The 17,733-nt window shown below is 46.4% G+C and overlaps 1 protein-coding gene across 1 annotated transcript in view; it reads right to left on the bottom strand.

Moving 5' to 3' along the window:
* E2F3 (E2F transcription factor 3) overlaps positions 1 to 17,733 on the bottom strand; it is a 145,807-nt gene that overhangs the window by 61,446 nt on the left and 66,628 nt on the right. Inside the window, exon 3 of the mRNA XM_085607051.1 lies at positions 4,838 to 5,066. Within this exon, the coding sequence (XP_085463177.1) occupies positions 4,838 to 5,066 (229 nt within the window). The remainder of the gene's footprint in view (positions 1 to 4,837; positions 5,067 to 17,733) is intronic.

A 17,733-nucleotide genomic window follows, 5' to 3' on the forward strand; every position in this document is an offset into this window, starting at 1 on the left:
GCAAATTTACCTGACCAGCTTATTGACAAAGCATGTCCTAGGGATCGGAGATGTGAGTGCCTTTATTGTGAAGTCTCAGCATTTTCGGCTGCTACAAACAAGTCTACCTCTGGTGTGCCCCATTGCCTGATGATCCTAATGGAGTACCAGTTCATGTAGCTCCCATTTGTGTGAGACTAGCCTGCCTGTTTAGCCTGCTTCTAAGTTTATGTACTCCTGACATGTGTACTGCTACAATGGGTATCGGTTTTGTGGATGGTCGATCTCCAAATCTTTTGCTTAAGTTTTGAATGTACGTGGCCTTGTTGTTCATTTAGACTGGCATGCACTTCCCACTAGATCTGCGCTTGGACTGCTTTTAGAGTAAAAAAAATAAAAAAACTTTAAAGCAGGTTGATGTGTAGAGTTGCATCCTGTGTCTTCTACAGTATCAAGATGGAGTCTCCATGTGAACGCCCAATCCTGTGTGGGATGAGCTTATGGTGATGGCCATAGTTGTAGTTGGTCTCAAGAAAAGCCAACCCACTGCCATGTTGCTCTTGTTCCACCATGTCAACTACTCTTGTACTCTGTTACAACCACAAGATCCTCCCAACTGCCCTTTGCCTGTGGCCATTGGTTTTTGATCGATTCCTGGAGTGGATTTGTAATTTTCTATGTGAGATCAGGGGTATGCAGGGGACCGCAATGTCGATCATCCTTCCACCTTCTTCGCTGTCAGAGATTCCCCTTGAGTTAGGGGCGAGCTTGCTCGGATGCGGCTTGTATCCTCTTGAGGGTGGAGGAATGCCTTTGCCTCCTCCATGTTGATCCTGGCTCAAAAGAATAGATTCTCTCTCCGGGAGTGGAGATTACTTTTGTAGATCGATTGTAACATGTCCATGACCATTCTTATACTCCTCTTGAATGCGGAGTAAGAGCTTGCTTTTTTACTAGTCACACATCTCCGTATGGGTATACGTGTGTCCCTTTTCTTCGGAGATACACAGTCACTGCTGCTAGACATTTTGAAAAAGCCACTGGGTCAGATTTTATGCCAAAAGGGAGCACTGTGTATTAGTAGTGTACTTGGTTCACAACAAAATATAGGAAACATTTATGCCTTAGATTCATGGGGAACTGCAAGTAGGCATCCTTCAAGTCTATCATTGCTATATAACTCCTTGTCCATAGTAGTGGGAGGATTTCCTGTAAGAAGGTAATTTTGAATTTGTGTCTTAAAGAATTGGTTTAGGAATCAGTGGTCCATATCTGGTTGGAGCGATTTACTAGGTTTTAGGACAAAGTATGTGGAGTAGGTGAGCTCTGTGTGAGAGCGGGCTCTTAGATGATCTTTTCTATTGTTTCTTTCTGTGGAAGTTCTACTTCGTGTTGAAGGCATGCTTTTTCTACCTTCATGTGGGTTCTGGTTTTTGTGGTGTACATCTTCTTACCAACTCTATGCAGTAGCCTTGTTGTATGATGTTTAATACCCACTTATCTGATGTGACTTTCCCCATTCCTGGAGGAAGTATGCTATTCTGCCTTCCTGCCCCACGCCCAACAGGTGTCACATGGTGCTCCCATCATTGTTGATCTGAGTCACTTGGTGGATGAGCTCGCTTCCCAGGAAGATATACCCCTGCCTCTGCCTCAAAAGAGGCAACATTGTGGTAGTGGAAACTTCCACTGCTGCTACGTGCCTTGGTGCGGAACTGGCTACTGATAAGGTGACTGTGATGCTGAACTTTGGAAAACATTTCGCCCTGTTAGTCTTCTCATTTGGGTTGCTCCCCTTCCTGGTTGACCCCGGAACTGTAGCACCCCATGGCCTTTACTGCAGACCAAAAAAGAAAAGGACACTGCGATGTGTTGTCTACAGCGGTCGCCAACAGGTTCTCTCCGGAAAACAAGGTGTTGATGTTTGCTCAAATCTCATTCTGGACACCCGCACCCAGGCATGCCTCCTCATGGATGTTCCGGTTACTAGCTGCTTGTGTCAACTGCATCCAATGTTTATGTGTTGGCAATTATTTTGCCCTCTACCAGTGCAGCTCCTCTTTTCTGGTATTGCTCTGGGATGTGCTTCGACCTTTTCCAAGTGGCTTTGGGCAAAGCGGTTGAGAAGTGCGTTTGAATTTGCGATCCTACACTGCGTCACAGGTCTCCTTTCCACCTTTCATCTTGATTCTCTTGCTCTCTTCCTTGGAAGGTAGTCCAGAGGATGCTGGGATGTTTGCTCCCTTACTCACCCGTGGCTACAATGATTAAAACGGCCACCACTTTGTCCTCAATGTATACAGTGTCATTGGAGGAGTGCTTCAAGTTCTGTTCAGTTCCCAGAGTTACTGCCTTGCACAATGCTGGCTCCCTGAAAGCTTCCCTTTCCTGATCCAGGATGCTTGGGAGCATGGGGAGGTACTGGTTTTTGCTCTGGGATGGTAAGGAGTGTTTCTAGGAGGAAACCGGTCTGTGTCCTCGCCTCTTCCAACTGCACCTGGTACCTATCTGCTGTTCTTTTTATGACGGATGTATTCATCCCAATGTAGTCAGGTGGTGATTGTCTCAAGAGGTATGTGTCGACAGGCTTCTTCCGGTGAGTATGTTGAGGTCCTGCCATTGCTCATCACCACTTTCGGCGTCTTGGAAGATACCCTGGTCCTCAGTGTCCTCCTAACAGAAGAGCATCACCTATTCCTCTTCTTGCGGTTTCAGTTTTACTCGTGGATCAACCCCACCAGGCTCTTCTTCCTCCAGTTCTGCTCCCCTAAGGCTTTTAAGGAATTCAGGATTCCCCCAGTGACTCAACAAAATCTTTCGAGCTGCTTCTTTCTACCGATTTGGAGTGGCCGTTCTTCAGTGTCGAAGCTCTTTGACGCTCTTTTCTTCAAGTCTGGTGAACCAAACGGGTCTTCCTTGGCCCTCTCCTCCTCTTGATCACCTTTAGACATTGGTTTGTCTGAGGGAAGACCACCATTGGTGTCTTTTGCCTGTGGGGTTCTTTTGATCTGGTCTACCCATTGGTCGCAGAGTGGTTTGTCACCTAGGTAGCCTTGTGAGTCTTCAAATCCAAAGTGCAGCTCAGCTCCAGAAGGCCTATTTGATGTTACCTGGGTAGGTTTTCAAAGTTACTCCTCTTTGGTCTTTGTCAGCTGGTTTTCATCTACCTCGCCTACTTCTACTTCGTCAGAGACTTTAGCATGGGCCAATTCTGTGTCCTCAACAGGTATTCCTCGCACGAAAGTTCAAGGTCCCTCATGACAAACTCTCTCTGTGTCTGCATGATGGTGTGGTGATCCCACCTCGGCTTCTCCCTTGCTCTCAAGGTCTTTGGCCTGAACTCCGCACACGATTCCCGGCCTTTTTTGCCGTGATCTTTCAGCAAGCAGAGATTGCAGACTTTGTGGGTGTCCTTCAGGGTAAACTTGGGGTGGTCCTCTGGCAGAATCTAAATGGAGTATTTTCCATTGCCCCTGGTGGTACTCTCTCTCTCTCTCTCTCTCCCCTTCCGTGCATTCTCCGATTGCATGGTCGAAGACTAACACACTCCACTCACTTCTCTGATGATCTTTGACAAATTTACTGGTGTTTTTTGGTTTCAACCCTCTGTTTTGCTATTCTTCTCTCTGTTTTCTAAGCGTTGAATGGTTGATTTTTCTTTCAAACTTCTCTTGGCATTCATAGAGATTTGGTTGTTGCTTTCATATGGCCAACAGCAGTAAAAAAAGAATCTGAAGATGACCATGCACAGAAGCTTGAGGTGCACACCTGATGTTGCAAGGGGATGAGACTGGACACCAAATGGTACCAGAGAACACCCACAAAAGAAAAGGTAAGGAAGCGGGGAAAGTAATTATTTCGGACCCAACCACTAGATAGCGGAATAATGCACAGCATGTGATTCCAGAAAATAATCAAATTGCAGAACTTTAGAAATATGGTTGGTGAATTGAAATGACTGTGTATGGCAGCCTGTCCTTCCCCATACCCCTCTCATTTTGTAGTAAGGGATTCCCATTTTCCAGCCACTTCTCTTGTCATTCCCACTTGCTAACACATAGTCTTATGTGTGTCGAGATATCTGCACAGAAATGATAGAAGAGGCAGAGGTCTCAAACCCTAGGTTTGTAAATTGCAGTTAGTAATAGAAGTAGTACTACTGTAGTACTATCAAAAATACTACAATATGCATGGCCACATGTGCCCAGAGCACCGGAGAACAGGTAAAAACTAGGCAATGACAGTTAAGAGGTCAAACAAGGCAGTCCATGATTTCACTGGATGGGTGTGATCAAATACTACCCATCATCTCTTACAAGGAGACAGATTTACTGTATCCCATCAAATATGTGCTCTTTAAGAGTAATAACCCTCCAGTTTTCCTTCTGGCTTACCCATAAGTCTAATTGCACTTAACAGTATGTTGCCATTCAGAATGTAGCATGCACAGATTACTCTTAAACAAGAGCTAGTAAAAATAAGGTGGCCTCCCTAACTTCCTTTCTACTTAACTACACTCCAGTCTAATCCCAGCCCAATTTTTAGATCTAGCATAGAATCCTTACACTGTTTCTTTAACTCAAACTGATGGTAATGTGAATGTGGCAAGTGATAAAGGACTTCTGCAATACAAGTAACGTGTCCAATGGAAAGAGTTTTGTATGAAGTTTTAGAATACGGTCTCTGTAAATGCCTGTTTAAGTCACAAAAGGATTCTGTTGACTGGGCATAAGAAGAAACACAAGCCACCTCGATTAGCCTTGCCAGACTGTACACCAAATTGGTAAAAAAGAAAGTGAATACAACTCCCAATTCTTCACACCCATGCAATCTACCTTAAATGACAGCACATACTCACAACCACTGAATGTTATTTTTAGACTTCTTCTCAAGGAGATCGATGCCTTCCAGCACATTGGTGATGTCATAGATCCTTCTCTTCTGCACTTTTAGGATCTCTGCGGCTTTGTTCAAGTCTACAACACCATCCGCCGACTGGCTCAGCAGCTCAATGAACTTCTTTGTGAGCAGGCCAAGAGAAGTGTCATATCGATTCTTTTCAAAGTAGGCCTTTCGAGATGAACATGCTGAAAAACAACATGCAGGGAAACAATATGCATAGGCAAATTAGGTCACAACAATGGTTGTAAGATTAACATTACTTTAGAAGAGCGGAGAGAAGGCAAGATCTGCACTAAAAGGTTTCGCACCTATTACTATGAGAAGCATCAGCTCTTTAGGCAACCTGCCTCCTTTTCTTTCAGCTCCTGTTTTGCAATCTATCTATACTAGGGCATTATTGCTGTGACCCAGAGATGATACTGCTGTCGCAGATTTGAATTAATATGTAGAGAACTGTTAATCTGGAGCTTGTGGTAAGAAAAAAAAAAAGAAAAAAATAAGCAAATTGGAGCTGCAGGGGTCCCTTACTGTTTTTATATCAAGGCATATCACCTTTAGTATTATGTACACTACACTCCCACAAGAACAACACCAGCATGCTTCTCTACATAGGTGCTAATCAGTTATGCCAACAATACAGTACATCAACAGAAAAGTGCCACACCACAAAAACAACACTCCACAAGTGCCAAGAGGCCTCACAACTGCAAGTGTAAGCTGTACATCTTCTACAGGCCTCCCATTCCAGACTGGAAAACCACAAATTCAGTGTGAAGCCCTAAGATCACAGTTCAATGCACCCGTGCCCCCAACCAATATTTAACATGGCAAAATGAAAAATAAAGATCTCGGGTATCGCCCCTCACTAACCAGTACCCGAGTACAACTTCAAGTGTGTTTCATGAACTTCCTTGATTCTCAAAATTAGCCTTGCCTAGGAGGAGTTGCTTGGCTCAAAGGAAGTGGTATGCTGCTAAACTGGGTACAAGTACAACACACTTACCACTGTTCCAATAGGTACTTGGATATTCAGCAAGTGTTGTGAATTTTCTCTAAATTCATGCCGTTTAAAAAATAAACATATACATAGAGGAAAAACATTCAATTAAAAAAAATTCAAACAATAACATCAAAAAAATATAGTGGACCATTAAGTGTGAACAATTTGTAAGAGATACAACTTATCATTAGACAGTTATTGTTTTGAAGCAGGGACAGTATCCAACACAGACCACCCTCAGACATAATCAACCCGTTCTAAATACATGTCAAACAGGCTTGCAAACATTCTGATAACTCCTGGTTTAATGTTGGTGGATCCCATCAACTCCCACAGGACAGTAAAACGTTGTTTCCTCAAGTATATCCTCTTTCTATCAAAATTCCTCTCACCACAGCTACCAGAGTTCACAAACCCATAGTCCCCTCAGTATTTTAACAGAAGGGAATCAATGGCAACAGGTCATAAAGAACAAGTTACTTAACTTCGATAACGCATTATCAGCTAGAGACAATAACTAGATGCAGATTCCTTACCTTTGAATTCCCCATGCGTCAAGCCTGATCTGGACACTTTTGCACGAGCAGTACCTCTGCGTGCCATCAGGTGGCTCGGTATGGCGCCATTAGCGTTGGGTATGACATCATGGTCACCTATATAGGCACCACCCAGGCGCATGGATGTCAGTGCTTTTCCACGCCAGATGCGCAGAGCCATGAAGTGATCTGACTGGATTGTGTGTGACAACTAGGGCCCTGAAAAAGGGAGCAACCCACACCCTAACAAATAAAACCGCATAGTGGGGAAGCATGGGGGAGTCTGTAAGCAATCTGCAGTTAGATATGGTCTCTACCAGATAATGTGTTACTGAAGATAAGTAACTTTCTCATCTGATAGAGACTTCTAGCTGCAGATTCCTTACCTTTCAATACTCAAGCCATACCATCCAGGCGGTGGGCTGCGGACAGATTTCTACATTAAGTCCTGCAGGACCGAACAGTCAAAATGCCCAACCCTGTGGACCAGACTGTCTAGGCAGTAATGCTTGGCAAGCGCATGCAGGGACGTCCACGTTGCAGCCTGATGTCCAGGACTGGGACACCCCGAACCAACACCGCGGTCGCAGCCTTCCCCCTGGTGGGATAAGCACGAAAGCCTTCCAGTGGTTGCTTCTTAGCCAGGACGTAGCAGATTTTAATGCAGAGAATGATCCAGCGAAAAATGGTCTGTTCTGCTCTGCCCGACCTTTCTTAGCTCCCGCGTAGCCTACAAAGAGTGGGTCGTCCACCCAGAACTCTTCAACGGTCAAGGTAGAATGACAATGCTCTTTTTGGGCCCAGACAGTGGAGACACTCCTCTTCCTTAGAAGGATGTGGGGGAGCAAAGAAGGTGGCCAGTGTGATTGATCGACTCATATGGAATGGGGTCACCACCTTTGGTAGAATGAGGCACGGGTGCAAAGCACCACCATGTCCACAAACATCATCATGTGAGAGGCTTACATGATAATGTCTAACTCACTCACCCTCAGGGCAGATGTTATTGCCACTAGAAAGGCTGTCTTGATGGAAAGCAGCCAGAGGGGACAAATATGCAAAGGCTCGAAGGGAGCACACAAGAAACGTGAGAACCAAATTAACATCCCACTGTGGCATAACAAAGGGGCGTGGGTTAAAACATATGAACCAGCCCTTTTAGGAACCCATTTAAAACGGGGGATTTGAACAAAGAGGGTTGGTCCGGCAGCTGCAAGAAAGTGGATGAGCAGAGATAACCTTTAAGAGTACCCAAAGCAGAGCCCTGCCGGGCAAGGTTAAAAATGAAAAGAAGAATAGTAGAGTGAAGCAGAAAGAGGGGCACTAGACTTTATTGTACAATATGGAAAACATTTTGCCAACAGAAGCGTATACAGTCTTGGTGGAGGGCCGCAAAAATAACATTACATTCTTCAGGAGGAAGTTTGAAAGCTATCAACTGTCACCGCTAAATCTCCACTCATGAAGGCGGAGAGTTGACATGTTCGGGTGGAGGACCCCTCCCATGCTGCTTCGACAGAAGATCCTCCCGAAGAGTCAGACTGATCGAAGGATCAATTCTCAGTCATTCTTGATCTTTAAAACTCTGGGAAGAAGTGGTATGGGCAAAAAGGCGTACAACTCCACTTGCGATAAAAGAGTCGCCGAGCAATAGCTGCCTCGGAAATTTCAGCACACAAAACTGCAGACATTGCACGTTTCCTTCAGAGGTGAACAGATCCAACCAACGCTCGCCCCACTGCTGAAAGACCTTGCGCCACCTCTGACTGGAGACGCCATTCCAGATTTGCTAGGCATCGGTATAGGAAAGTGCCCCTTTTTGCATGGTTACCACCACCCCACTGTTTGCCGGACATCTGATAAAACCTTACTTGATGTGCCCTGCATCTCTACCAATCAGGTTCCCAGGGCCCATGCTCTTTCCCAAGATTGTACCTTTGTACCCACAATTGGAACCTCTCTGGCCACAGGTAAGCCCCTTGTAAAAACGTACCATGGGTACCAAGGACACTGACCAGGGAGGGCCTCTAAGGGCTGCAGCACCTGTTGTGCCACCCTTAGAGGCCCTGTAACTTAACACTCATACCCTGCCATTGCAGGCTGCGTGTTTGGTGCGGAGATAAGTGAATGATCGACATTGCACGCATCCCTGTGTGCCATGCCTGCAACTCAAAGTCTGAGGGTTAGGCAAGTCACCACTCTAGCAGGGTGCACTAGCCCTCAGGTGAGGGTACAGTGGTATGAGCCCTGTACCCCTACAGTGTCCAAGTCCATTCTTCGACATTATAAGTGTAGTAAAGCCATAAAGAGTATATGGGCTGGGAGTTGGTCATTATGAACTCCACAGCTCCATAATGCTTTACTAAAAACTGGGAAGTTTGGTAACAAACATTCTCAGCACATTAAACCCACACTGATGCCGGTGTGGGATTTAATGTAGGATGCACTGAAAGGGCATCTTCGAGATGCCCCCTGAAAATCGTCCAGCCCTGGTGTGGTTCCTGAATGGCTTCCCGCCATTTGCCACTAGACCGGTTTTTGGACCGGTCTCAGCTCCCTGGGTCCAGTGACAAAGCCCATCCTGGTCAGAGGTATCATGCCTCCTCCCCCAGGATAGGCTAGGTCCACAAATGGGAAGCTTCAAAGGCCTGCCGCCTTTAGAAGCTGTCCCCAGCAACTGGCTCCCAACGGTTCTGCCCCCACTTTGGGTGGGAATCTGCAGCTGGAAATCTATCAGATAGGATGTCGTTTCACCCACAAATTATAGTCCTTCTAAGGATTCTATATGGTAAGATGAATCATTGGATCTCATGCATGGACCATTCTGTTTGATTTTAATCAATACCAGGGGTACTCCATAATAAAGGAAATTCCTTGGGCATACCCCTAATTATTTAAAATTCTTACACTATGATCTGGACTAGCCTAGACCATCAGTTACACATCAGAGAGAAAGCATTAGCAACAACAAGAGGTGACTGTCAGTCGCATTCTGAGGTTGGAGATGGAGTTTCAGTCACCTCCCACTCTGGCCCTTCATAGAGACTCCCAACACATGCAAAAGATCCTTCTGCAGATGCTCTTAAATGAGGCATGGACGTTGTAGCTCATCAAGCAAAGTCGTAATTTAACACTGGAGAGACCAGACAAGCAAAACTTGATGGGTTTTAAACCAACACCGCCCATCGTTAACCAACTGCATAAGTCCTGGACACAGACCTGTGTGGGTGTCCAGCTATAGACACATTACTGGAGCTTTGCCTCCTACTTTGAAGCGTTGTACTCGGATACAGGCCGGTCCGACCAGAAGGCCTTATGTGAATTTGGCTCCGTTGAGGGGTGGAACATAAAATTACACAGGAGGAGATCACAAAGGAAGAATTGGTGGAGGCTCTGGCTCAGCTCCAATAGGGAAAGACTCTGGGCCCCACTGGATTCTAAGAAGAATTTTTCAAAACATACCGTACATAGCTACTTGACCTGGTGTCTGGAACAATGCCACCAGACCTCCGTCTGGCAGAGATTGTGGTCATATGGAAGCAGGGACATCCACCAGAATGTTATTCTCATCATACTGCCCAGTCTCCCTCCATATACAAGTAAATATCTGGGCCAAGGTGTTGGCTAACCAGGCATTAACTGGTTTGTTCTCTTGTCCACCTAGATCAATCCTGCTTTATGCCCCAGTGGGCCATATGCCACAATATCCGCCAGGTCCATAATCATGATGAAATTGGCCAAGGATCGGTCCGGGGCACACATTCCTGTTGGCAGACTTTCAAAAAGCCTTCAACTCAGAACAATGGGCCTATCAGTTTTGCCTTTGAACTTTAGCCCCAAATTTAGCAGTAAATTTAAAATGCTGTACACCGACTTGTGGGCCAGGGTGTGGTTGGGTGGTGCAGTCTTAGACACTTTTCAGATATACAGAGAAACATGCCAGAGACGTCCCATGTCACTTACTATTCACAATTGTGACAGAGCCTTGGCTCGGTTGCTGAGAGTGGACTCTTTGGTCAAAGGACTGGAATGGTTGACAGGTCTCTCCGAACGAACAGCACTGTATGCTGCTGACATCCTGATATTTCTGGCAGGAACCACAGTGAGTCGGACCCCAGATCCTCCAGATATTCCACACATTTGGCACCTTCTTGGGGCTCACTCACTATAAAAAAGGCCAAATCCACAAAATACCCCATTAACTGCCCACTCCCGGAGTTGGAGTGGGCTGGAGAACTGCAGATTCGGACAGACTGTTTCAAATAACTTGGAGACTACTTGGCAACCAATCAGCAGGTCATGGGAGAATAACATCCAGCCTCAGCTAAAGCAGCTGTCTCGGGACATGGAGTTCTGGTCTAGGCACCCACTGTCCGTGATGGGCCGTTCTCCCAACTATAAGATGGTGGCCTTACAGAGTCTACTTTACCAACCACAGAATTCCCCTTTCGCACTCCCACAGGCCATCTTCAAAGAAGAATAGACACTTCTGTGAGGCTTCGTGGAACTAGTGGGCCCAGAGAACTGCCCTCTACAAGTGCCACAAATCACCCTACGATGGAGGTATAGCCACTCAGGACCTCTTACTACAGAGCATTTGTTGATCATCATCAACAAATGGTGATTCAGGACCAAGTCTGAAAGCTGGGCGATGGGGAATGTCCACCTCTTGCACCTACTCTATGGCAACCCCACAATGAACGTACTTCCAAGAGCCATTAGGGAGGTAGTCCAGGTTTGCAGAACTCAAGGAATTGGGATAGTCAAGATCCCCGTCCAGAGAAACATCTCAGCAGCATGTGTCATCACCAAGCTGGGGGGCCAGCTCTACAGTGCTTCAAAGGTTTGGATGCCATCAGCATCGCTACATTGGGAAATCATGATGGATACAGTACTCAAATTCTTCACTGACTTACAAGAAGAATATGACATGCATAAGAGCCAATTCTTTAAACCCCTACAACTCAGGCAAAAACTCACTGCATACATAAAACCCCTGACTGTTAGAGGACAATAGTCCGATTGAGGCCAAAATACTTCTGAGAGGATTAGACACACAAGATTTCACAGCTCTAGTGTAGCATGGTGATTATTTCCAAAGACACCTTCAACACCTTAAGGATGGTCTGGGCTGAGGATCTAGGACCGCTAAAATACTGATTGGAGAGAGCCACTCGCATCCTCTAGGGAGGCGGCGATAGCCTCACAATTTTGTTTGATCCATGTTAAATACCTCCACAGGGTCTACTTTACTCAGGAAAGATGTGGTTATTCCCTTCTCCGATATGTCCGAGATGTGGGACGCAAACTAAGAATTTCCTTCACATAGTATGGGCCTGTGAGGGGTTTAAGCCCTTCAGGGAGGGAATACTCAGATGTCTGGGTCAGAAACCGGGTGGAGTCTAACTAGAGATCCCAAATTCGTCCTGTTGCACATCACCAAGGGCACTGAAAGTAATAGATATCGGGCGGTTCGGATATAGCTTGGATAGGCCGTTGCCAAGAGGGATATAGAACCCTGAGAAGAGGCATGGAGGCGAACCAGGACATATGTATGAGCTTGGAAATCTCCATTTATGCTGCCAGTGGTTGCCCAAAAAAGCATAGCAACATCTGGGCCGATTAGGTCCGGTACAGAGGGATTGCTCCGAAAAGATGGGGGCCTCTGCTCCTTCCATGGACGAGGAATTTCAGACCTCTGAGGAAATGCAAACACCGCAAGAAAAGGGAGGGAAGAGGGTGGTGGCGGTTGAGGAAACTGTTTGAACATTTGCATTCAGTATTTGTGCGATTTGAGCTTCGGGTAGAAATGAGGCTTACAGTGAAGAATGTACTTGCACAACAGTAGGTTCCATTGTCAATGTTTGTGTTGAACATGTAGGCAGCTGGCTCTGTATATGCTATAACAAAATGAGGTAGTGTGCACTGAGTCCAGTGGAACCCCAATAGTAGGCAGAGGTAAAAGTAGATAGCACTTTACTCTTTATTTGAGGTAGCGTGGGAGAGCAGTAAGGCTTTATCGAGAAGGGTAGTGTTAAGCATTTGTTGTACACACTCAGGCAAGAAATTTTGTCACACACTCAGACCAATTTGTTTGTATAAAAAATATTATTTAGCTATTTTATTTCTAGAACCAAGCCAAGCCTGGTGCAGGTAAGTGAAATAATACTTTCACTAATCTTATGCAATGATTTACAGTTAAATGCAGGTTCAAATGCAGTTGGTTGAATTACAGGTAAGTCAAGAGTTTGAAATCACTTTAGTTACTTTACAGATTACTGTGTAGGTTACTTTTTAGATTATTTTTTAAGTTGCTTTTGCTAATCAGTGTGATATGCCTATATATCACAGACATTTCTTAGACAAAAGGTACGTAATTCACTTTTAGTACATTTGCAGTTTTTCAAGGTTTCATACAAACCAACTCCACACTTAAAAAACTTTAAGGAAAAGCAGTCAATGCAATCCTATGGAAGGAAAGAAAGTTAACGGTTTGCAGTTAAGTACTTATTTGTGGGAGTTGGTATTCTGGGGTTTGTACCAGGGTTCCCCCAGGGTCAAGGATGCACTCTCAGAACACCCTCCGCAGCACTAGGGTGGCCGAGTGCTGAGGCCCAATGTTATCCAATAGGGGATAGAGGACCTCCGGTCGGTGGCTGCCCACGAGCACGCCACAAAGGTGTTGCAGGAGTCAATTGGAGATTCGAGGCAGGTCAGAGATCACTAGATCTCAGGTCAGGATCGCTGGTGAGACGTCCTCGTGGTGTTGGGGCACTCTAACTCAGGCAGTGGACGTTGGGTGCAGACTCGCGGATTTGGCCGGAGCTAGAGTCTGTGGGTGAGCAAATCCGGTGCTCACGGGAGACTAAGTCTTAGTTTTGGAAGTTAGGGCACGTCCTTCGGGCTGCTGGCTGCAAGACACACCGGGGTTTCGCTGGATCAGGCTCAAAGTACAGACAAGCCGGTAGGGATGGGGCCAAGTCAGTGGGCGTCGTCCTCTCCTTAGTTCAACACAGCTTCTTCGGTCCTTCTTCTCTACTGGTCGGTTCTTGTCTAAGGAGGCAAGGTTCAGGGCTGAGCGTAAATACTAGATTTAGGGGTTTTACCAATAAGTAAAGGTCGGGACCAACAAGTCCCTTTCTTGGGGTGGGTACACCCCCTATTATGCCACCCTCCAGTGGGAGGGGGGCATATACCTCTGGTTGGCTGGGTCCCCCATCTGCAAGATGGCGGGAACAGAGTTGTCCTTCACCTTGCCTCCCCCACCTGAGGGGTGAGGTTAGCAAAGGTGGACAACACCTCTCCTAACATGGTTTTCCCGCCGATTCTCTCGCCCAAAGTGGGAGTCAGAACTGGTGGGGGCCAGTTGCTGGAAGCAGCAAATGGCTGGGGTATCTCAAAAAAAAGCGGCAAGCTTTTGAAGCTTCCCCTTCGTGGACCCGGCTCATCCTGGGGGTGGGGGGCATGAGCCTGTCCCTGGTTGGCTGAGTCCCCCCATCTTCAAGATGGTGTTGACTGAGTTGTGCTTCATCTCGCCTCCCCCACCTGAGGGGTGGAGTTGGGCACACCTCTTGCTCACTTGTTCTTCCCGCCAGTTCTCCCGCCCAAAGTGGGGGTCAGAACCAGTGGGGACCAATTGCTGAGAGCAGCAAGTGGCCTGGGGAAGCTCACAAAGGCAGCAAGCCTTTGAAGCTACGCCTTCGTGGACCCTGCTCATCCAGGGGGAGGAGGCTTGGCACCGCGTCCCAGGATGTGCATTGTTTCAGACCCTCGAGAGCAGCAGGTTCTCGACCCAAGGGGTCCAGAAACAGGTCTGGTGGTGACAGCTGGCGAGCAGCCACTCAGCCAGGACATTAGAGTGAAGTCATTTTTCAGGGGGCATCTCTAAGATGCCCTCTAAGTGCATTTTTCATTAAATCCCACACTGGCATCAGTGTGGATTTACTGTGCTAAGACGTTTGATACCAAACTTCCTGGTTTTCAGTAAAGCCATTATGGTGCTGTGGAGTTCGTAATGATAAACTCCCAGCACCATATACTCTTAATGGCATTACTGCACTTGTCTAAAAATTGGTTTAGACACTGTAGTGGTACAGGGCTCATGCACCTGTAGCCTCACCACTGGTATAGTGCACCCTGCTAGAGGGGTGGCTGATCTAGGCCAGGGCAGTGGGTTCTAGGTACGGCACACTGAGATGTGTGCCATGTCAACTCTTCACTTGGTTCTGCACCAAGACACTCAGCCTGCAATGGCAGTGTGTGTGTGTGTGTGTGTGTGTGTGTGTGTGTGTGTGTGTATGTAAAGGTACAGGGACTCTAAGGGTGGAGCTATAAGTGCTGCAGCCCTTAGAGGCCTTCCCTGGTCACAGTGCCCTTGGTACCTATGGTACCATTTACAAGGGACTGACGTGGCCAAAGAGTGCAAATTGGGTTTTGTCTTAATGCAGTTTAGGGAAAGGACATAGGCCCTGGGCACCTGATTTCGCAGCAAGTCAGGGCACACTCAGTCAAAGCACATCAACAGTTTGGCAAAAAGTGGGGGCAACCATGCAAAAAGGTGTCTAAATTCAACTGGATGATCCTGCAAACCAGGATTCTTTCCAATTAAATTCTTAAGTCGTAAGTCTTATTACCTTACATCTCTAAACCTCTTAATAAGGAGACAGACCCAACACCTTTAGGATCAGGGGTTCCAGAAAACTTTTTTTTTGGGGGGGGGGCAGACACACACATACAGTTCTACAAAGAAGACAACATACTCTTAGGTTGGGCTCTAATTGGTCTTATGTTTTTCCAGAGAGGACTTGGGATCAAGGCATCCGGTAAGCCTACAGGTCTTTAGAGCAGATGTTTATAAATGGAGTATCATGAGATTTAGGGCCATGTTTAGAACATATGCTTGCTGGTGAAGCCGCAGGAGACTGTCTTGATCTGTGAATTATTCCCAAAAATGTCTTCCAATCTTTGAGAGAAAAAGTCTTAAGAGTTTGTTAGCTAATAATTTAGATGGAGGGCCAATTACTGGTCAGCGAGAAGATTGTGTGGAATAATTAGTTTGTAGAGTTTTTGGAAGAAATAATTTTATTAGAGTAGTCAGATCTTTTAGGGACGTCGTCCCATTGTTAGTGGCCATACCTATTGAGGGCATCAGAGTTCACAATGCGCAATTGCGTTGCTGCCTCCCTTTCCATCCTCCTCCCCACCATGTCCATTCTCTTACTTTACCTTTCTGGAGGTGGGCCAGTAGTTGCTCCTCCTTGCTGTGGTAACAATGATGGAGTCAGCCACCGTGTTCCTTTGAATGTATTTAGGGTTCTTTGTAGAGTTTGCATTTTTCTACCCTAGGTGTTACTCCATTCGCTGAGGCATGCTCCTTGCCCTGATCAAGAATGCTTGGTAGCATAGGGAGGTACTGTGTACCTTTCTTGGAGGGTGTCAATGTTTCTAGGAGGAAACACGAGTTTACTTTCACCTCCTCTAAGGGGACCCCAAATGTATCAGCTGCTCTTTTGAAGATGCTGTTGTAAAAGGCTGTTGTCTGATGGCAAAGCCTTTGAGGGATAGCTACAGACCTTTTCTTTAGGGCTCTCCGTGTCGAGGTCGTTCCACTCTTACTCGAAAGTTCCTGTAGCTTCCTCTTCTTCTGGAACGTCTAGTTCTTCCTCTACTTCCTCTTCGTGAGGTTCAGTTGTTGCCGGAGCTTTGAGGATATCTTCTTCCTTGGCCTGGAGGGTTTCAAAGGAATTCTGTATTCCTTTAGCACCTCGAACTCCTTACATTGAAGGAGTGCTGCCATTTCTGCCTCCAAGGCGCCTTCTCTTTTTCTCCACCTCGAGGGCCCTTTTAGCGTCAGAAGGTGGAGAGATCCTCTTCTTTGGCGCGGTGGATTCTTCCTTCGAAAGTATGGTCTTATCCTTTGAGGCCTCTCGTCAGACACCTGTCTTTGTCGATTGACGTTATACCCTCGTCGGTATCCCTGGCATGGGATTCGTGGGGTTCTTTCGGCCTCGGCTAACCCTAGGTCACAGTTTTCTTCGATGCCTGGGTTGCATTCTGTGCCTTCTTATAGGCTCTTGGTTTCTGAGGGGCGAGGGGTTTCTTTTCGACGTCCTTAGGGGATCTTTGTTGCGGTACGCCTCTTCTCGGCATCCCCCCCTCGAGGATTTCTACATCAGATCCTCCATGTATCGATTCTGCGGCCACCCCTTGTTCATCTTCATCACTTGAGAGGCCCAAGTCCTTCCGCGATACCTGCATTTCTGGCCACCGAACATAGCTGCTTTCTTCAGGCCGTGAGTTTTTGACATAAAAAACAGCAAAGGCCTTGCAGTCCTTATCCTTGTGATCCCTCGGCAGGCAGAGGTTACAGACGTCGTATGGAACGCCTTGTGGGAATTCTTGGTGGCAAATTAGGGCACAATTTGAAAGGGAAATTTTCCGTGGCCCTTACATTGCCTCCTAGCGGTCAATCTGCGGGGTTGCTGCTCAGACGGGGTTCCCCCACGGGGAAAGGTGGCCGGATGTCTCTCTCCTTCTCTGGTGCCTTGCTAATCTATGTAGAATGGTTCTTTCAGCTAAAATCCCCAAAAGATTTCAGGGATTTATTGCAAAATTCAGAGTCTTCTCTTGCTTCCAGACTTAACAGTAGAGGAAAAAATAATCTGAAGATGGCTACTACGCACCGGAACTTCCGAGGCGCCATCTGACATCACACAAGGGATGGACCTAGCACCAAATGGTGGTCAACAACGCCCACGGAAAAAAACAAAAAAACTGAGAACATTCTGGACCCAACCACTAGATGGCAGAAGAATGCACAGCTTGTGAATCCAGAAAAGGATTCAGACTGCAAAACAGGAAGTTAGACAAAGCTTCACATACCATTGCCTTTCTCCGATTCACCCACCCAAGACGGGTGTTTTTTCCCCCTTACCTCCAACTTCATATTCTTTACTTTAATAAAACTAGTTTGGCTGCAATAGGCTCAAAGCATTTGACTGCTGTACCCTTTATGCAGTTTTCTCCCATGATCCAATGAGGCCTGCTCCTTCTAAAGCAGAGATGGCCCAATAGATGTGTTGCCTTCTCTGTATTTAATTTGCATATGTCATAGGTCAAATCAAGTTCTAAACATTTAACCAAGCAAATCTGCTCGATGATTCCTCAAGGGCTGTGATTCCATGAAGCTGGAGCTACTGGAGAACCAAGAGTTGCCTTATCTTTGAACATCTGCAGAACACATTGGTTAGCTTACATCATTTATTCCAAGCCACCCCCAAAACATAATTTTCATTTGTCAATTAAGTACTTCAAAGT

The sequence above is a fragment of the Triturus cristatus genome, chromosome 5_2 (genome assembly GCF_964204655.1).
Source record: "Triturus cristatus chromosome 5_2, aTriCri1.1, whole genome shotgun sequence".
NCBI lineage: Eukaryota > Metazoa > Chordata > Amphibia > Caudata > Salamandridae > Triturus > Triturus cristatus.